The 21,966-nt window shown below is 42.0% G+C and overlaps 1 protein-coding gene across 4 annotated transcripts in view; it reads left to right on the forward strand.

Moving 5' to 3' along the window:
• gpr158a (G protein-coupled receptor 158a) overlaps positions 1-21,966 on the forward strand; it is a 188,240-nt gene that overhangs the window by 2,637 nt on the left and 163,637 nt on the right. For 2 of the 4 annotated variants that reach the window (XM_062020954.1, XM_062020958.1), the window contains exons 2-4: positions 4,025-4,231; positions 12,999-13,095; positions 16,872-18,180. In XM_062020954.1, coding sequence (XP_061876938.1) covers positions 17,390-18,180 — 791 coding nt within the window. In that variant the 5' untranslated portion in view covers positions 4,025-4,231; positions 12,999-13,095; positions 16,872-17,389. The remainder of the gene's footprint in view (positions 1-4,024; positions 4,232-12,998; positions 13,096-16,871; positions 18,181-21,966) is intronic. The other 2 variants (XM_062020956.1, XM_062020955.1) reach the window with 2 other exon arrangements.

Below are 21,966 nucleotides of genomic sequence, written 5' to 3' on the forward strand. Positions count from 1 at the left end.
ACAGTAAATAAACACAAGACATATATATACTCTATTAGCCACAACACAACCAGGCTTATATTTAATATGCCACAAATTAATCCTGCATAATAACACCTGCGTGTTTGTTATGCTAGCTCCTAGCTCCTCTGCTAGCTCCTAGCTCCATAGAACACGCCAATACAATTCAAACACCTGATCAACACACACAATCACTCAGCCCAAAAGACCGTTCACCTAACCCAAGGTTCATAAAGCTTATATATTTTTAAAAAGTTACGTACGTGACGCACACGTACGGTACGGTACGTGTTATGCTAGCTCCTAGCTCCTCTGCTAGCTCCTAGCTCCATAGAACACGCCAATACAATTCAAACACCTGATCAACACACACAATCACTCAGCCCAAAAGACCGTTCACCTAACCCAAGGTTCATAAAGCTTATATATTTTTAAAAAGTTACGTACGTGACGCGCACGTACGGTACGGTACGTGTTATGCTAGCTCCTAGCTCCTCTGCTAGCTCCTAGCTCCATAGAACACGCCAATACAATTCAAACACATGATCAACACACACAATCACTCAGCCCAAAAGACCGTTCACCTAACCCAAGGTTCATAAAGCTTATATATTTTAAAAAAGTTACGTACATACGCAAAAAAAAGCCAAAGCTGCATACTCACAGTAGCACGTCTGCGTCTTTGTCATCCAAATCAAAGTAATCCTGGTAAGAGTCTGTGTTGTCCCAGTTCTCTACAGGCGTCTGTGTATCCAAGTCAAAAGTCCTCCTGGTTAGAGTCTCTGTTATCCGAGTTCTTCCATCTTGACTGCATCTTTCGGGAATGTAAACAAAGAAGCGCCGGCTGTGTACTGTTGTGGCTGACTACGTTCGAAAAATACGTCCATTTCGCACCGACAACTTTCTTCTTTGCTTGCTCGGCTTCCTTCTCCATAATGCAATGAACATGATTGAAACAGATTCACAAACACAGATGTCCAGAATACTGTGGAATTATGAAATGAAAACAGAGCTTTTTCGTATTGGCTTCAATGTGGAAGGCATACCCGTGTTCGCCGGTCTACGTCACGCGCATACGTCATCCTCAGAGGCGTTTCGAACCGGAAGTTTAGCGGCAAATTTAAAATGTCACTTTATAAGTTAACCCGGCCGTATTGGCATGTGTTATAATGTTAAGATTTCATCATTGATATATAAACTATCAGACTGCGTGGTCGGTAGTAGTGGGTTTCAGTAGGCCTTTAAAGGGCCTAAGCTTCCTCAGGAAAAATAATCTGCTCATGCCCTTCTTGGATACAGCTTTGCTGTTGTCCTTCCAGTCCAGTCTGCTGTTCAAGTGGACTCCCAGGTAATTGTACTGCCACCTCCCGGCCCTGGATTTTTGATGGGCTCCACAGGGGTTATTTGGTCTTGTCCACGTTTAGGAGCAGGTGGTTCGCCTGAGACCACTCCACAAAGTCAGCGATCAGTGTCCTGATCTGATCAAAAGGGTTAAACATTTATTAAACATTACATGTTTGATTAGGACTGAAATTTTTGGGAAATTTGAGCGAAAGAAGGAAAATGTTTTTACACCCTTCAAAAACATCAGGACTTTTATTTCCTGTATGACTTTGAAGATGATTAAAATCGAATGTCCTCAGGTGGTTAAGATAATCTTAGCATCAAGCAATAAAACAAGCAGATTATGGATCTATGGAGATGCCATTCAGTTTGGCATTGGAGAAAAGATGATTTGACACTAAGGAAGATTCCATTGAAAAATGAAAAAAATAAAAATGTGTTTTCAGTGTCGATCTTCATCCAGTTTTTAATGACTGAGCTTTTATTTTTCAGTTTTTACCAATTTCAACATTGTGATTTTCACCTTCTGTTTTATATATTTCTGAACTTTTGACTTAATGGCAGTGCTTGGGTGCGTCGGTGACTGAGAGAAGCAGACAGTTCCAGCTGAGCTTGTGGAAGCCCTGGAGGCAGCAGATTTCCCTCAACCAGTATATTCAGTAACACAGTGTTTTTCAACCACTGTGCCGCGGCACTAGTGTGCGCCGTAAGATACAGTCTGGTGTGCCGTGGGAGATTATCTAATTTCACCTATATGGGTTAAAACTATTTTTTGCAAACCGGTAACTATAGTCTGCAAATTATGTGTTGTTGAATGGTTGGTGCTGCCTAGAGCTCGGCAGAGTAACCGTGTAATACTCTTCCATATCAGTAGGTGGCAGCCGGTGGCTAATTGCTTTGTAGATGTCGGAAACAGCGGAACACAGTGTGCGGGTAAAAAGGTGTCTAATGCTTAAACCAAAAATAAACAAAAGATGAGTGCCCCTAAGAAAAGGCATTGAAGCTTAGAGAAGGCTATGCAGAACGAAACTAAAACTGAACTGGCTACAAAGTAAACAAAAAAAGAATGCTGGACGACAGCAAAGACTTACTGTGGAGCAAAGACGGCGTCCACAATGTACATCCGAACATTCATTCATTCATTTCATTCATTTTTTATTTATCTCCTTCATCGATGTGCATCTTTGATCAATAGACAATTAAACCTCAGCAACTAAACACACATTTACACACCAATGCCTGAGAAGGAACAGGATGAAGAAAATCTTATGTTTTCCTGCCCCCTTCAACATAATACGTAGTCTTACTTAATGGATAGCATACAAACCAAACAAATACATCCAAATATAATGAAAACAAACAAAAAACACACACAAAAAAGTGCAAAACTTCATGAAGTACATACAAACTGAACAAAAAAAAGTAATATACACCTCACGGGATGATACCAAAACCAGACAAAAAAATAAGTAAAATAATACATTTTAAGCAAAATGTAAACACTTATGGCTGTCCATATGATCTTATTGTTCTATCTTTATGTATTTCTTTCAATTGGAATATATTTTTACTGTCTTTTATCTCATTGTAAAGAGAATTCCATAGTTGAACCCCCACCACTGATGTACACATTTGTTTTAAAGTTGTCCTTGAATACTGATGTTTGAAATGACCTTTTCTTCTGTGCTCTTCATTCTCAGAAGTGATGACAAACATTGTTTGTAAATTTGCTGGTAATGTTTTACTTTTAGCCTTAAACATAACACATAATGTCTGTAACTTTACTAGCTCCTGTGGTTTCAATAAAGCAGAATTAATAAATAATATGTTAGTGTGTTCTAGATCATCTACTTCATGAATAATCCTTATAGCTCTTTTCTGTAGTTGATACAATGCCTTTATGTTACTCTTTTATGTGTTCCCCCACACTTCCACACAGTAGCTGATATGTGGCAATATAAGTGCACAATACAATATACGCATTGCCCTATAATCTAACACATATTTTACATATGTGTTAGATAACATGACATGACAATCAACAATGTCCCCACAAAGAAGGATAAAAACATCTGAAATATTCTTGATTGCTAAAACAAAGTAGATGCGGGAAATATAGTGCAAAGGAAGACATGAAACTGCTACAGGAAAATACCAAAAAAAGAGAAAAAGCCACCAAAATAGGAGCGCAAGACAAGAACTAAAATATTACACACAGGAAAACAGCAAAAAACTCAAAATGAGTCACGGCGTGATGTGACAGGTCGTGACAGTACACCTACTTTGAGACAAGAGCTATAGTGATGCATGCTTGGTTGTGGTTTAAAGTCATATCCAACAATTGCGACAACGACTTTTTACTGTCAACTTGAGTTTTGTGTTTTTTAATGATTTCTGCTGGTGGTGTGCCTCCGGATTTTTCAACGCACAAAAATGTGCCTTGGCTCAAAAAAGGTTGAAAAACACTGCAGTAACCACACTAACCATTATTTCAAAACATGTTCTTGTTCTATTAATACTTCTCTGACTGCGTCAACCAAAATCAGCGAGCATATATATTATTGTCAGCAATTGCTGCTTGGACAAACAGGCGTCATGTCATACGGCATACACTGTATTGGGCTTGCTGGGGTACATTTTTGCACCCCTCAGCAATAATCGTATCTTTTTGCCTCAACAGCTGCTGCTCGAGGACATGGATTCTTTTTATCATAGGTGTGCAGGACTGCTTGTTAAAATCCATTCGGCCTGATCTATGGCTTTTTTCTTGTATGTTGGACATACAAGGATGTGACTCTACAATATAGCGCATCTTCCTGCATCCCTTCTGATCCTGCGGAAGGCGCCGCTGTGAGCATCGTCCTGTATTAATCAAGCTCCATGGCGGGTGAGTGCAAGAGGAAGTACACGTGCATCTTGTGTGTGTGTGTGTGTGTGTGTGTGTGTGTGTGTGTGTGTGTGTGTGTGTGTGTGTGTGTGTGTGTGTGTGTGTGTGTGTGTGTGTGTGTGTGTGTGTGTGTGTGTGTGTGTGTGTGTGTGTGTGTGTGTGTGTGTGTGTGTGTGTGTGTGTGTGTGTGTGTGTGTGTGTAGATGGGAAACCAGCCAGCTGTTGCTCAGCATCCTCGCGAACTATGGCTGGCTGAGCAGGGATAATTGCAGGTAGCAGCCTGTTCCTTTCTCCACAATGTGGACCTGGAGAACAATGAACGCTCCTTTATCACCGTGCGGGGAAAAAGTAGAGAGGATTTAACACCTTCCATGAGTTTAAAGGCCTACTGAAATGAATTTATTTTATTTAAACGGGGATAGCAGATCCATTCTATGTGTCATACTTGATCATTTCGCGATATTGCCATATTTTTGCTGAAAGGATTTAGTAGAGAACATCGATGATAAAGTTCGCAACTTTTGGTCGCTGATAAAAAAAAGCCTTGCCTGTACCGGAAGTACCGTGACGTCGCAGGTTGAAAGGCTCCTCACATTTCCCCATTGTTTACACCAGCAGCGAGAGCGATTAGGACCGAGAAAGCGACGATTACCCCATTAATTTGAGCGAGGATGAAAGATTCGTGGATGAGTAACGTGAGAGTGAAGGACTAGAGTGCAGTGCAGGACGTATCTTTTTTCGCTCTGACCGTAACTTAGGTAAAAGGGCTCATTGGATTCCACACTTTCTCCTTTTTCTATTGTGGATCACGGATTTGTATTTTAAACCACCTCGGATACTATATCCTTTTGAAAATGAGAGTCGAGAACGCGAAATGGACATTCACAGTGACTTTTATCTTCACGACAATACATCGGTGAAGCACTTTAGCTACGGAGCAAACGTGATAACATCGTGCTTAAATGCAGATAGAAACAAAAGAAATAAGCCCCTGACTGGAAGGATAGACAGAAGATCAACAATACTACTATCAGGAGACACCGAACCAAACACTGGACCTGTAACTAGACGGTTAATGCTGTGCCGCCTGTCAAAGCCTAGCAATGCGGTTGCTAACGACGCCATTGAAGCTAACTTAGCTACGGGACCTCGTCAGAGCTATGATAAAAACATTAGCGCTCCACCTACGCCAGCCCTCATCTGCTCATCAACAATCGTGCTCACCTGCGTTCCAGCGATCGACGGCGCGACGAAGGACTTCACCCGATCATCGATGCGGTCGGCGGCTAGCGTCGGATAGCGCGTCTGCTATCCAAGTCAAAGTCCTCCTGGTTGTGTTGCTGCAGCCAGCCGCTAATACACCGATCCCACCTACAGCTTTCTTCTTTGCAGTCTCCATTGTTCATTAAACAAATTGCAAAAGATTCACCAACATAGATGTCCAGAATACTGTGGAATTTTGTGATGAAAACAGAGCTGTTTGTATTGGGATACAATGTGTCCGAATACTTCCGTTTCAACCATCGACGTCACGCGCAAACGTCCTCATACATAGACGTTTTCAACCAGAAGTTTCGCGGGAAATTTAAAATTGCACTTTATAAGTTAACCCGGCCGTATTGGCATGTGTTGCAATGTTAAGATTTCATCATTGATATATAAACTATCAGACTGCGTGGTCGGTAGTAGTGGGTTTCAGTAGGCCTTTAAGAGGAACACTCCACCGAAAAGCTTCTACATAATTGTTATTTTTTTTGTCTCTCTGCCGTCTAATGTTGACATCGTAGCTAGTAAATTAACAGCATGTTTAAGTCCCATTAAAGTGTTCGGGGAGCCTCGGAGGATCTCCTCCTCTCTGTGATGCGAAAGACAGACAATCCATTTCACACTCACAGAATGATAAATCAATGAGCCCCCGAGATGGAGCTGTGAGGAGTAAAAGATACGGGCCGAGCCTCGTGGGAACAGAGCAACAGGGCGAGTGACAGCTGACTGACAGGGGTTAACTGCCGAGGAAGGCAGACGCTTGAAGGTGTAGAAGTGACCCCCGCCGACTGCTGATTTATCCAGGGGATCAAGGTCAGAATGACTGAGGGATTTGTTTTCGTGTAACTATCACCAGGAACTGTATGGCAAGTGTACTGTATCTCACTAAAGTCACCATTTTATTACTCAACACAATACAGTAGTATCAATCAAATCAATCAAAGTTTATTTATATAGCCCTTAATCACGAGTGTCTCAAAGGGCTCAGATCCCACATCAGGGCAAGAAAAAACTCAACCCGATGGGATTACAATGAGAAACCTTGGAGGGGACCGCAGATGTGGGGAACCCCCCCTGGGCGACCAGTGCAGTGGACGTCGAGTGGATCTAGTTAATAGTGTGAGAGTCCAGTCCATAGTGGGGCCAGCAGGAGATCATCTTGAGTGGAGGTCAGCAGCGCAGAGACGTCCCCAACTGATGAACAGATGAGTGGTCCACCCCGGGTCCCGACTTTGAACAGCTAGCTCATCATCTGTGGTCACCTAATAACCTCTCCACACAGGAGAGGGGGGCAGAGCAGAAAAGAGACAGCAAATCAACTGGTCTGAAAGGGGGGTCTATTTAAAGGCCAGCGTATACAAATGAGTTTTAAGATGGGACTTAACCCTCGTGTTGTCCTCATTTCCTGTATACACCTCGTGTCCTCTGGGTCAAAATGACCCGTCTTCACAAAACCCCTAATATAAGCAGCTTAATTGAATTTAAACACCAAATTTCATCTTGCTTGAAGAAACAACTTGTCATTCACCACAAAATGTGTGAATAACTGAGTTTTCCCTCTTCACTTCATTTCTATAACTTAAGAAAAGCAAAATAATGTGCGTTTAGAATGCATTTTTATTCATCCCAATGACTCACTTTCTTTCTTTTCTTTCTCCAATGAACAATTGAAGACAATGTACAATACAAAAATATGAAAAATAACATAACCCATTCAACTAATTAACTAATCAACTAACCCTAATTGGCACATGTAGGGCAGTATGAAAGTGCGCAGCCTTTGCAGATATATTTCTTACACCTGCAGCACCAGGCGGCACCCTAACCAATCTGGCGCCCTAGGCAAGATTTTAGGTGGCGCCCCCCCACATCGACAGTGAAGTGTATATACTCACAAGAAACCGAATAGCTTTGTCTTTGATCTTTTTTTTTAGTTAAAGAAAGCAAATTAACAATCAGAATAGTTAACCAGATTAAAAAAAATATGGATAAATAAATGAATACAAAAAATGAATATATGAAATACAATATTTTTTACATACATAAACACAAAATAAAACGTGTCAACAAGTTGCATAAAATACATTAAAAATACAATATAAATAAGGCACTGCACAAAACAAGATGTCAAACCAGTATGACTTTAACAACTATATTACAAAAAAAGGGGATCCTACAGAGTTCTCTATTTGTGCTTTTTAATATTGCATTAACTAGAATGACTTACAAATTACTGTACACCAGGGAGTACTGTAATTACCTAACGTTACGTTATTATTTTCCATAACAATTTAGCCCCCTCCACAATATTAACCCGACGTTAAAACAGAACTAGCTATTTATTGATTAGCAATTGCCGAATCATGTAACATTAGCTTAATGCTAAAAAGCCAGGTTACTATCACATTCTGTAACAGACAAATAATTTCATGTAGGCTAACGTTACCTACCTGCTACCTTTGTCTTTTTCTCGTTTCTCCTCCTCTTCTTTTCTCTTTTTTCTTCCCTGGGCACCTGACAGTTTTGGCCGTTTTGACATCTTGTGTTGATTTTTTTATGTGGTGACGTCCAAAAAGAGTCATGATACGGGAAGGGGGGGTGTACTGTTGTAACAAATAATATTTCTATTAAATAGGCTTTACTTTGCATTTTAATCAACGTGGGATTATTTTAATAGTCCCAACTTTTTTTTTTACTTTTTTTTTTTCTCTCCAACATTTGTGGCACTGGCGTGGCGCCCCCTGATGAACGGCGCCCTTAGCATTTGCCTATACGGCCTATGCCACGGGCCGGCCCTGTGCAGCACACAGTATGTGTTTTACAGTCCTTCTTTTGAGGGCAGAGCTGACATCTCTTCCTCTTACTTGCCCTAGTTGGGGAAGTGGCTGTGGTAGCTGGATCCTCAGGTTGATCAGGAGATCCTGCACTCTGAATAGCTTTCACAACTGCTGCTGAGGCTTCTGACATGCTTCCTTCTTTCAATGAGTGGAATTACAAGTGCATTTAGCTTCTCCAGGAACACCCTCCTCTTGTTCTGCTTACGAGACATCCAGGTCGGGTTGATCTCTCTCCAAATCACAAAGGCATTGTAGGACGAAACATCAATGATGTTGTGGAAGATGACCAGGGGCCAGCGGGCAGTCATCCTTCTGCAGCTGTATGTTCCAATCACCTTATCTAGGTTGTCCACACCTCCCTTGTTGCGGTTGTAGTCTAGGATGATGACTGGCTTCCTGTCCTCACAATCGCTAACGTCACCATCTGTGTGCAGTGTGCTCAGAAGAACTACATTGTCCCAGACCTCTCTTATGGCTGCAAGTTTGTCTGTCACACGTCTTGCTGGTCTTGACTCACGGTCATCAAATCGTATCAGTCTTGAGTAGGTGTGAAAGATTTTGAGTGGCATTGTGGCTTGGAAAATTGGCCTTCCACTCTCTGCATCCCATAGACTAGTTGCAGCCTCACCTCGGGACCTGTATACACCGGCTAAGATTAGCAGCCCTAAGTAGGCCTGCAGGTCAGTCTCATCCATCTTTTTCCAGCTGTCTCCATATTTGTGAAAACCCTCCAAATTTTTCATCTCCAGGATTATTTTTTCAATTGCTGGTGTGATAATCAAGTAGAATGTAGAGACAATGTCATGGGCATGAGAAACGGCATACCTTGTGGGTCCTGGGGTCATCTTTATGATGTTTTGTTCTGCATGCCTGCCTTGATGGTCAAATGCTGCTGAGGACCATGTTATTTTGCCATTTTTTGAAAGGAAAGTCTCTCTTTCAGCTTCAGGGTTTTCTTCTTCTGAGGATGATTCATCATGCTCTGGATTGTATTCCTCCCCATCTTCTTCTTCTGATACATCCTCCACTTCCTCTTCTGAATCAGAGTTGTCTTGCTGGACATCTGAAAAAATCAGCTCTAGAGCCTCTTCAGCGGTATAACGCACACTCATGGCTTCAGCACAGACAGAATTTGGGGCCCTGTGATTTGCAGCACCTTTATAATCTCTGGAAATCCACAGAAAAAGAGCTCTGCTACTGATGGACTATAACAACTAAAACATTGTAACATTCTGTGATTTATAAATAACTCTGTGACTTTGCTTTCAACACTTTGTGACTCACGGGTCACTTTGACCCGAAGACCACCTTTGTAAATTTTTTTGTACAGCTTACATGGAAATGTGAATAAAAGCAACATTTCACTTTTTCTACTGTTGGTGCCAATCTAGGAAAAGTCATAACATTTCAAGTTAAAAAAATATCGTTTAGGGGATTTTTTTTTGGTTTTTAACACAGTGGGGGGTCAAAATGACCCGAGGACAACAGGAGGGTTAAATGCTTCTACTGAGGTAGCATTTGTAACTGTTACCGGGAAGGCATTCCAGAGTACTGGAGCCCAAATAGAAAACGCTCTATAGCCCGCAGACTTTTTTGGGGCTCTGGGAATCACTAATAAGCCGGAGGTTTTTTTTACGCAGATTTCTTGTCGGGACATATGGTACAATACTATCAGCAAGATAGGATGGAGCTAGACCGTGTAGTATTTTATACGTAAGTAGTAAAACCTTGAAGTCGCATCTTAAGTGCACAGGAAGCCAGTGTAGGTGAGTCAGTATAAGCGTAATATGATCAAACTTTCTTGTACATCTAGTACCTCAACTTACAAGCTTAATTGGTTCTGTGACAAAGCTCTTAAAGGGGAACTGCACTTTTTGGGAAATTTTGCCAATCGTTCAAAATCATTATGCGAGACAAGAACACACGTCTTTTTTTTTTAGGATTTTAAGGATGATAAAAAAGATGTGGCTAATGGGAGTCACCGCTGTACCATTCAAAGCCCTCTAAAACAACTTCAAACCCCTCCAGCAACATTTTATATACACACTGCAAGTCTATATATGGGGAAACAACTACAAATGTGCACTTCATACACTAACGGTGTAACAAAAAATATAAATTATAATAATACATAATGTTGGATGTAGATAACATACAAACCCTTTATTTATTGAATCACAAATATGAAATTCAACGATTTGGTGCAATTGCAAACAGCTAAAATTATGTACAAAGCAAATTATAACCTGCTACCCAAGAATGTACAACAATTCTTCTCAACGACCACAGAACTTTCCTCCAGAAGGTCTTATCTTTGTCCATGTGATGTCAGATGAAACAAAAATTTAGCTGTTTGGCCACAATACCCAGCAATAATTTTGGAGGAGAAAAAGTGAGGCCTTTAATCCCAGGAACACCATTCCTACCATCAAGCATGGTGGTGGTAGTATTGTGATCTGAGCCTGTTTTGCTGCCAATGGAACTGGTGCTTGAAATGGGACAATGAAAAAGGAGGATTACCTCCAAATTCTTCAGAACAACCGAAAATCATCAGCCCGGAGGTTGGGTCTTGGGCGCAGTTGGGTGTTCCAACAGGACAATGACCCCAAACACACGTCAAAAGTGGTAAAGGAATGGCTAAATCAGGCTAGAGTTAAGGTTTTCGAATGGCCTTCCCAAAGTCCTGACTTAAACGTGTGGACAATTCTGAAGAAACAAGTCCATGTCAGAAAAACAACAAATTTAGCTGAACTGCACCAATTTGGTCAAGAGGAGTAGTCACAAATTCAACCAAAAGTTTGCCAGAAGCTTGTGGATGGCTACCAAAAGCACCTTATTGCAGTGAAACTTGCCAAGGGACATGTAAGCAAATATTAACATTTCTGTATGTATACTTTTGACCCAGCAGATTTGGTCACATTTTCAGTATAGACTCATAATAAATTCATAAAAGAACCAAACTTCATGAATGTTGTGACCAACGAACTTTTGATCTATATATATATATATATATATATATATATATATATATATATATATATATATATATATATATATATATATATATATATATATATATATACATATATATATACATATACATATATATATATACATATATATATATACATATATATATATATATATATATATATATATATATATATATATATATATATATACATATATATATACATATATATATATATATATATATTTGATGTCGCAATCTACTTTTGCCGTGTAACCTGCTACAATGCTCTGGGGATAGCTTCCCCTCTAGCTTAGCTACATTTAATCGAGAGTAACTTGTAGCTTAGCTGACTACATTTTCCAAGTAGCTTGCCCATCACTGCAAATATGGTATACATTTACCCAAAGGGCTTTTGCGCGAGTTTGTTATTGTAGTCCGACGTTATTGTCAACAAGCGCCTTATTTTTCTCTATCCTCTTATTGTGGGGCAGACTGGCCTGTACATGCACAAGCATCCTGCGCTGTTGCCATTTCTAATACAAAGTAGCTTATAGTTGTAACTTACGTATATCTGTCAGTAGACGCCATATGGAAGCGCTAAAAACTACAACATGGATGACCGGGAGAAAACGCTGTCGAAGTGGAGCCACGTAAAAAAAAGACCGCCCGCAAAACAACGCGTCCTGAAGAGACGGTCAGAAAGCGGCTTGAAAACGGTCTGTAAAACATCATCTATGCAAAATTTTGACAAAAGAACCACCATAACATGTTACGTAGACCACAAGGAAGTGTTTTAATTGTAGAAATCATATTATGACCCCTTTAAAGTTGAGGTACCACTGTACAATAGAAGTGGTTATACTTAAGTGTGCAATTTCAGTGTAGATTTACTATCTACTGAATAAGTCAACGCATAATGTCCAAATATTTGGAAACACAAGTGAGTAGTATGATAATCAGTAGTATGATAATTGTGTTGTAGTAGAATTTCTGACCTTTGACCTATATTTCATGTCTGTCAAGAATGTATGCTCATTTAATTTCTCTTCTATTCTGTGTCCCCGGGTGTGGGACAAAAGTGAATATTAAGTCGTGCCAACCTGTCTACAGAATGTTTTGATTGTTTAAGTATGATTAAGGAATCCAAGGATGTTGCAAAAACAAATGACGCACGAGAAAAAACTGTGACGCACAAGAGACAGATAAAACTGGCAGGAGACCGGGACTCGAGAGAGATTGCTTTTGTGTGTCCTCCGGAGGACGTTGTGTGTCTGCATGGACAGCTCAATCTGACTTACATAATGGGTAAATAAACTTTTTGTACTAAATTCACTTTTGTTGCTGTTTAAGCTCTGGACAATCCACCACAGTGTCGACAGTCAAGCATGGAGGTGATAGCATTATTGTCTGGGGCTGCACGAGTGCTGCTAGTACTGGGGAGATGCGCCTTTTTGACTTCAGATGTACTGTCCTTTGAAAACGGGTTTACAAATGTTAGAAAATCACCACGTGACCCAGTTTGCACAGTCCATTCGTCTTCCCCATAAATGAACCGCAGTTCCCCAGTGCCGGCAGCACTCATGCTGCCCTAGGAAGGACTCCAAATTTCCCAACACTGTTGTGCATTGAGTGTCCCCATCATTTAGTCCCACCCTGCCTGCTCTCACTTTCCACTTGTGCTCCATCTCAGGTGTCAAGCTGTCAAGTCGCACCGCAGATGGCTCCTCTTCTATCCTCCATCGCTTCCTGCGCCCGCCCGTCACCTTCCCCGTGATATCCGGCTGGAGGTAAGACGGGACGAGGGACGGGTCATGCACAACTGCACTCCTGTCTCAGAAAACGGATGGACGTCGTCTCTGTTTTGTGTGTTTTGGCAATCCACTTTGCGTCGATATACGTTAGAAGGACAAACGGTCGAGCTCGGCCCAAGAGCCAGTGTGGATATAATATATTCACAACGCTCTCCAACTGGAAGCGCATTACCACTGACAAGCCAGATGGCTCACGCTTGCAAAGGAAGTGTGATGTCCATCATCAATCAGGCTGATGTTTCCCATGCATTTTATCACCAGAGCACTTTTTCAAACTGCATGTTTGCTACGTTTCGTCAACCATTACGGTATATCCAACTGTACAGATCGTTCCATTGTCATCAAGTAAATTGCACCAGTGTCATACTGGTTTTGAGAGCTTGCCATGACACCTAACCACATTAAAGCGGCCTCCTCCACAGTCGGCTGCACTGCACTCATTTAACGGCCGTGTTTAATCTGATTCATGAACGCCATTAGACGAAATGGCAATTTTTGAGCGATCGATATTTCCTAATGAATTGCCTTGCAGTCTGCCGTCTGCTTCCAGATGTCAGACTGGTTAGGCCGGACCTTCCGAGTCGCTCTCCTATGCATTACGCCATCCCTGACGGTCGCTGCCAGCTCTGTCACCCCGACGCCGTCACGCCTGTCATCTCCCTGCGCTGTCCCGCTTCCAGGTCTGGATGCCTCCGGGCCACACACCATGACGTGACACGCCGCCATCTTTGCACCCTGGAGGGATGAAAGAGAGAGGCAGATGAATAAAAAGTATATTGAGGATGGATGTAATTCCTAATCGACCTTTTACCATAATGGTACGTTCCTTCAGCCACACTAAAATGGACCTAATGACGCCGATAAGTCCCGAAAATTTGAATGGCATGGGGAAGATATTCATAAAACAATCTTGCCTTCCTTCATACTTCCTCCAAGCAAGCCGTTTGGAATTTTCCCCATTGGTGGCGTTTTTGCCATATATGGTAAATAGTTACCCAAAGAGCTTTGCGCGAGTCCACCATTTTAGTCTGGCGCTGTAATCAATAAGCTCCTTCTTCTTTGCGATCCTCTTGTTGTGGTGCATAGTGGCTCGTACATGCACGTGATGCTCCGCTGTTGCAATTTCTAAAAAAGAAGCGTATAGTTCGAACTTAATCTGTCTCTATGGAAGCGGCGCATCCTGAAGAGACGGTCCGAAATCGGGTTGAAGATGCACACTAAAAAATGCTGGGTTATTTTGATAACCCAATTTATGAGTTGCGAGTGTTGGGTTACATTTTTTTGTTATTTTTATGAAGAGCAAACCATTTTTGGGGTTAGAAGGGTATTATTTTTAACTCAATTTCTGGGTTTTCAAAACTCTGATACATTTTTGGGTTGTTTTTCAATGAGTAACGCATTTTGGGGTAAAAGGCTTTTTTTAATAAAAAGGTACTTTTTTCTTGAAAGGAATTTTATTAAGGATTAATCTCATTAACATTATTTACAATCCCACATCTTATGTACATGAAAATATTTGAGCATGCTGTATATAAATACTAATGTCATGATCCGTCATGTTTGTTTAGTTTTTGACTCCCTCAGTTTGTGTTTTAGTTGCCATGACTACAGATTATTTTCACCTGCTCCTGGGCACTAATTAGAGAGCTACTTATTCCCTGCTTTTTCGCCACACTCAGTCTGGCTTTCTTTTTTGCTTCCACGCAACAGTTATGACGGCTACTAATTTGATTCCTGAGCTAAGCTTTGCCTTTTTGTTTGCCTGTTTACATGCTAAGCTTTTCTTCTTCGCTATTAAATGTCACTCATATCTGGCTTTAGAGTATATTTTAATGGAATTAAAAATAATTTTGATCGGTAGTTGGGAAGGAGTAGGACAAACCAGCAGTAAAATGTATAATTTTTAACCAACTATTGGGTCAAGGAGCGCTAAGTTGCGCAACCCAAAAGTAGGGTTGGGAATAACCCAACATTGTAGTGAGCATAACTCAATTTTTTTGTTAAATAATTCAACGCAAAAGTTGGGTTGAAAAAATTAACCCAAAATGTTGAGTTAAAATAACTCGAATAAGGGGTTCGTCCTTTTCTGAACCAGCAGTTGGGTTCAAATTGGATTATTTTTTAACCCAACATTTTTTAGTGTGTGGTCTGTAAAACATAATCTATGCAACATCTTGACCAAATAACCACTATGACATGTTATGTAGACCACAATGAATTTTTAAAAATTTTAAAATGTAGAAATATATAATATCACCGCTTTGAACAAAACTAAATGATTTAGGAGGGTATCAATGTTTAGATATGTTAATCTCATTTTAAAAGGAAAACCCAGAATTAAAGTTGTTATAAGTGTTTTGAAAAGCTGCTTTTAACCAAATCCATGCAATAATTGTTTTTAGTGCATGCATGTGTGTGTTTGGGGTGGAATGGGGGTGTCCTTTAGGAGTCTTGTGTTTTAGGACCCAGAATTTGATGCTCCTATTTGGCCACCTGCCTTGACTCACATATGAACTTCAAGCGCCATCCCATCCCTCACCCATAGGGTTCAATATGATGTCGGTCCACCTTTTGCAGCTATTACAGCTTCAACTCTTCTGGGAAGGCTGTCCACAAGGTTGCGGAGTGTGTTTATAGGAATTTTCGACCATTCTTCCAAAAGCGCATTGGTGAGGTCACACACTGATGTCTCCGTTCTAATTCATCCCAAAGGTGTTCTACCGGGTTCAGATCAGGACTCTGTGCAGGCCAGTCAAGTTCATCCACACCAGACTCTGTCATCCATGTCTTTATGGACCTTGCTTTGTGCACTGGTGCACAGTCATGTTGGAAGAGGAAGGGCCCCGCTCCAAACTATTCCCACAAGGTTGGGAGCATGGAATTGTCCAAAATGTTTTGGTATCCTGGAGCATTCAAAGTTCCTTTTACTGGAACTAAGGAGTCAAGCCCAACTCCTGAAAAACAACCCCACACCATAATTCCTCCTCCACCACATTTCACACTCGGCACAATGCAGTCCGAAATGTAGCGTTCTCCTGGCAACCTCCAAACCCAGACTCGTCCATCAGATTGCCAGATGGAAAAGCGTGATTCATCACTCCAGAGAACCCGTCTCCACTGCTCTAGAGTCCAGTGGTGCTTTACCCCGACACTTTGCATTGAACTTGGTGATGTATGGCTTATATGCAGCTGCTCAGCCATGTAAACCCATTCCATGAAGCTCTCTGCGTACTGTACGTGGGCTAATTGGAAGGTCACATTAAGTTTGGAGCTCTGTAGCAACTGACTGTGCAGAAAGTCGGCGACCTCTTTGCACTATGCGCTTCAGCATCCGCTGGCCCCTCTCTGTCAGTTTACTTTACATGGCCTACCACTTTGTGGCTGAGTTGCTGTTCCCAAATTTCCATTTTCTTATAATAAAGCCGGAAAAAGTTGACTTTGGAATATTTAGGAGCGAGGAAATTTCACGACTGGATTTGTTGCACAGGTGCATCCTATGACAGTTCCACGCTGGAAATCACTGAGAGCGGCCCATTCTTTCACAAATGTTTGTAGAAACAGTCTACATGCCTAAGTGCTTGATTTCATACACCTGTGGCCGGGCCAAGTGATTAGGGCACCTGATTCTCATCATTTGGATGGGTGGCCTAATACTTTTGGCAATATAGTGTATACAGTCAATATTATTTTGTATTTCTTTTGTCAATTAACCCATTAGTCATTTACTATTCTTGCTTGTGTCTTTCCTCCAGCAGCACATCTCCACCAAACCTTCCCCGCCGTGATTGACAGACGAAGCGACCATAGAGCGGAGCCACGGCGCTCCAGGAGCCCTATGAGAGCGCGCGGTAGACGGACTTGAGGAGCGCCCAGCTCCCGGTGGGTCCCTCCGCCGCTTTTTATAGGCCCGTTTAATGCTCTTTGTGGTCGGAAGAGGGCGGAGTGTCATCCCGAGGAGCGCGGAGCTCCCAGCTGACTCGGTGCCTGCAGAAAATAAATAAATAAATATAACAATAACCGCCGCCTTCTTCCTCCTGGTCGGGATTCAGTCTGCAGGCTGGAGGACGCCTGCCGCAGACACCGAGCAGCTCCATGACGTGTCGGTGAAAAAAGGACAAGCGAGGACAGCGAAAGAGTTTCCTTGAGGGAAAAAAAAGGCTAAGAAGATCCCACAAGTGTCTGAGCGATGGTGTAGCGGCGTGGCTTTCTTTCGATCTACTGCAATCCATCCCCGCATTAAAAAAGAGCCGCGGACGCGTCCTGGAGGGAGATGGCTGTCTTCCGGCTGGCGTTGCTGCTGCAAGTTGGCTTCGTGATCGCTCACGAAGGAGGAGGAAGAGGCGGCGGCGGCCGGACGCACCGCGGCCACCGGCTGGCGCATCTCCGCGGGGAGGCGGCTGAGCTGAGGCCGAGCGACGCCGTGGCTGAGTTCCTTCACACGGGCGACTCCGGCGCCCTGAAGCGGGCCAACTGCTCGCAGAGGTACGAGCTCGCCTCACTGCGGGGAAGGGCGCCAGGGAGTCCGCATGGCTCCGTGCTGGATGCGGTGATGCACGCCAGCAACTTCCTCAACATGGTGCTGCAAGCCAACAGGTCCAGGGAGCAGAGTCTGCGGCGAGACGTGGAGTGGTACCATGCCCTGGTCCGGAGCATCCTGCTGGGGGACCCCGACATCCACCGGGCCGTGGTCGCCTTCGCCCCCGACGAGTCTCACGCTTCTCCCGGGCCTTGGGTGCACCTGCAAGCCACTAGGGCCGGGGGTGAGATTGTGCTCCAGGACACGGTTGGGCATCACCTGCACAACCGCACTGCAGAAACCGAGTGGTTCCACGGCTTTAAGGACAGGAAGAAGCTCACCTTCCATAAAAGGGTTCTGAGCCAAGACTTCACATCGGTGGACAATTCCCTGAGGAGAGGAGAAAGTTTCATCCCGGACAAGACTCACCTCAGGTGGTCTACGCCCTACTTGGAGTGTGAAGATGGCAATCTTGTCCCTCCTTGGCTTTTGACCTTATCAGCTGCTTTCTATGGCCTCAGGCCCAACTTATCTCCAGAATTCCGGTAAGCATACTTTATACCAGTGATTTTCAACCACTGTGCCGCGACACACTAGTGTGTCGTGAGATATTGTCTGGTGTGCCGTGGAAAACTATGCAACTTCACCCAATTGGTCCAAAAAATATTTTTTGCAAATCAATAATCCTAATAATGTGCCGTTGTCTAGTGTCTGTGCTGTGTAGAGCTTGGCAGGGTAATCTTGTAATACTCCATATCAGTAGGTGGCAGCAGGTATTCATTGCTTTGTAGAAGTCGGAACGCATCAAGGATGGTTTGTCGTGATCCCAATATGCAGAGCACATAGGGAGACAGCGTGCAGCTAAAAAGGTATGTAATGCTTAAACCAAGAATTAACAAAAGGCACTGAAGCATAGGGATGGCTATGTAAAACTGAACTGGCTACAAAGTCAACAAAAACAGAATGCTGGACGGCAGCAAAAACTTACAGCGTGTAGTGCAAAGATGGCGTCCACAAAGCACATCCGTACATGACATGACAATCAACAATGTCCCCACAAAGAAGGATAGCGTACGCACAACTTAAATAGTCTTGATTGCCAAAACAAAGCAGGTGCGGGCAATAGCACTCAAAGGAAGGCTTGAAGCTGCTACAGGAAAACACCAACAAAACAGGAAGGGTCACCAAAATAACAGCGCCAGACAGGAACTAAAGCACGACGCACAGGAAACAACAACAAACTCAAAATAAGGCACGACAACCTGGTGGAGTTTGATTTTTTTAACCTTTTCTTCTGGTGGTGTGCCTCCGTATTTTTTTAATGAAAAAAATGTGCCTTGGCTCAAAAAAGGTTGAAAAACACTGCTTTATACTATCTACTATTGTGGTGTCCATTCACGTCCTGCCGGTAATATTCTAACGGCCCTCCGCACATTTTAAAATTATTAAGACGAAAAACAGTTCAGTTCATCCATCCATCCTCGGATAAGCGGAAGAAGATGGATATCTTCTTCCGCTTATCCGAGGTCGGGTCGCGGGGGCAGCAGCCTAAGCAGGGAAACCCAGACTTCCCTCTCCCCAGCCACTTCGTCCCAACGTGTCCTGGGTCTTCCTCGTGGCCTCCTACCGGTCGGACGTGCCCGAAACACCTCCCTAGGGAGGCGTTCGGGTGGCATCCTGACCAGATGCCCGAACCACCTCATCTGGCTCCTCTCGATGTGGAGGAGCAGCGGCTTTACTTTGAGCTCCACACCGGATGGCAGAGCTTCTCACCCTATCTCTAAGGGAGAGCCTCGCCACCCGGCGGCGGAAACTCATTTCGACCGCTTGTACCCGCGATCTTGTCCTTTCGGTCATAACCCAAAGCTCATGACCATAGGTGAGGATGGGAACGTAGATCGACTGGTAAATTGAGAGATATGCCTTCCGCTCAGTTCAGTTAAGTTTCAGTTAATTTGGAACATGCATACGATACAATGTAATGTAACACACAATTCCAGTTGTTTCATTACAGCACGTCCGAAAAGGAGTAGGAAGAAGCAGATCTTATTTAATCCTACCCCTTTTCATACTATAGCATTTTTATCATCCAATGTCCTTGTTCTCTGTAACACAGTGGTTCTCAAACTTTTTTTTTTCACCAAGTACCACCTTAGAAAACACCATAATGACCAACATTAAAATACAGTAGCGTAGTAGGCCTACATATTCATTAAAAACATGACAGAGGTTTTATTCAACTCTTATATTTATTATTTGTTGTCACTGTCACATTACACACAGTTTGAAGTGTAACACTGTGTTTGATTATAGTAAAATAAAACACTGTACTTTAATCAAGTGATTATTTGGCGTAGCACTAGATAGCGCCCACACCACAGTTTGAGAATCACTTCTGTAACAGAACAGTGAACAAATAAATAAATGATATACCATAGTAAGCATACACATATTTAAATACATAAATAATCTTTATCTCAAAAGAAAAAGGGTTCAAGATGTTCATCATAATTATTGTTCTGTGTACTTTGTGAACACTTGTAGTTTGAACCGTCTCTTAAACTGAATCATATTGGTGCTTTGTTAGATTTCTTTGGTTAATCCGTTCCATATTTAATTCCACATACTGATATGCTAAAGGTTTTAAGTGTTGTACGAGCATACAAATGTTTTAAATTACAAATAAAAGTGCAAATAGCTGTAAAGTAACGGGGAATAGTTGAAATGTTGATCCTAAAATCTATAGGCATGCATAATGTATTCTTTTCTCAAACTGATACAGATAACTTCCTGCTTCTCAAGAACAATACCAAAAACCGATTAACTTATTCATATCTATTATTTTCAAACTGAATTAAATTTAAAGCAGCTTCTTTAGTAACAGGCAGAGGTGTGGACTCGAGTCACATGACTTGGATTCGAATCAGACTCGAGTCATGAATTTGATGACTTTAGACTGGACTTGACAAAATGTAAAGAGACTTGCAACTCGACTTGGACTTTAACATCAATGACTTGTGACTTCACTTGGATTTGAGCCTTTTGACTTGACATGACTTGCTACTTTCCCCAAAACCCAAAGATTAAAAAGTTATTCAGGAGCGCTCCGTATCTTTCATTGTGTACGTGTGTGTCTGTCTGTCAGCGTGTGTGCTGCCTGTCAGTACAACAGCCAATCAAATTACAGCCACGTTGTTTTCATCCCACAGCATTCATCCAATCAAATTGCAGGACAACCAACGAAGAAGAGCTGTGAAACAACACGCCAGTGAGAAAAAATTATGCCAAATATAGTTTTGTTCAGGTATAAAAACTACGACTTGGTCAACAAAAAACTAATTGCAGTATGCAAAACATGCGGTTCGAAGATTACAGACGGAGACGCAACAACTTCCAACTTCGTTCGACATTTGAAGTTGCACAAAGAACGGTAAATTTTGAATGTAAGCTAACGTTTATTGGCTAAGTAACGTAACTTTTATTTGCTGTGTAGTTAAATCAGTGAGGCTGTAAACTCACTGCTAACGTTATAACCATAGACATCTTACAAGTAGACGCAGCATGGAGCGCTACTGCCTACTGGCGCTAACGAGACGCGGGGCCGCCATCTTGGAGTGGTGATCCACTCCACTCAGTGCAATTAATTTGGCAGGAGCAATGAACTGTCAGCGCATTTAATTCATCTTACCTCGCTGAATACCACTGATTTTCACGCGTTTTTTGTCATACGTGTAGCTATGATAAAGGACACATGTTTTGGCGTGTTTTATTATTCATAGTTTGCTTAACAGTAATAGAATATTCTTATATGCTATAAGTGACCAGACGTCTGAGATCAAAACTGGGAATATAATCCCAGAGAAGGGGGAAAAAAACGGTCAGCTATTTTTAAATTGAAGAAACAATATGATTAGGTTATATATACATGCGTATATCCTACACAAACAATGTATGAATACGTTAGATATCTATATATCTTATAGACTGTATCTCTGTTGCTGCAGCAGCAGAGAGTTTATTCTGTTTTAACACTTTGTATTGATATTTTGTATTACATTCTTCCCTTAAATGATAATGTTTACAGTGATTGTTTTATATGTATTTTTTATGTACAGTATGTCGCTTTGGATAAAAGCGTCGGCCAAATACTTAAACATATATAAACACCTGAAAGTCTTTATATCAGCTAAAACCACCAATCTGTTTCACTGTATTCAGAATAAAACCAAATTCTGTCTTACCCAACAATGTTAGTATTTGAATATTGTTACTTGAAGACTTAGTCCTGGTTACAATTTTACTGCTAAAAAAAGTACTGTCTTGTACTTTGC

Source organism: Entelurus aequoreus, linkage group LG15, assembly GCF_033978785.1.
Source record: "Entelurus aequoreus isolate RoL-2023_Sb linkage group LG15, RoL_Eaeq_v1.1, whole genome shotgun sequence".
In the NCBI taxonomy this organism is placed as follows: Eukaryota; Metazoa; Chordata; class Actinopteri; order Syngnathiformes; family Syngnathidae; genus Entelurus; species Entelurus aequoreus.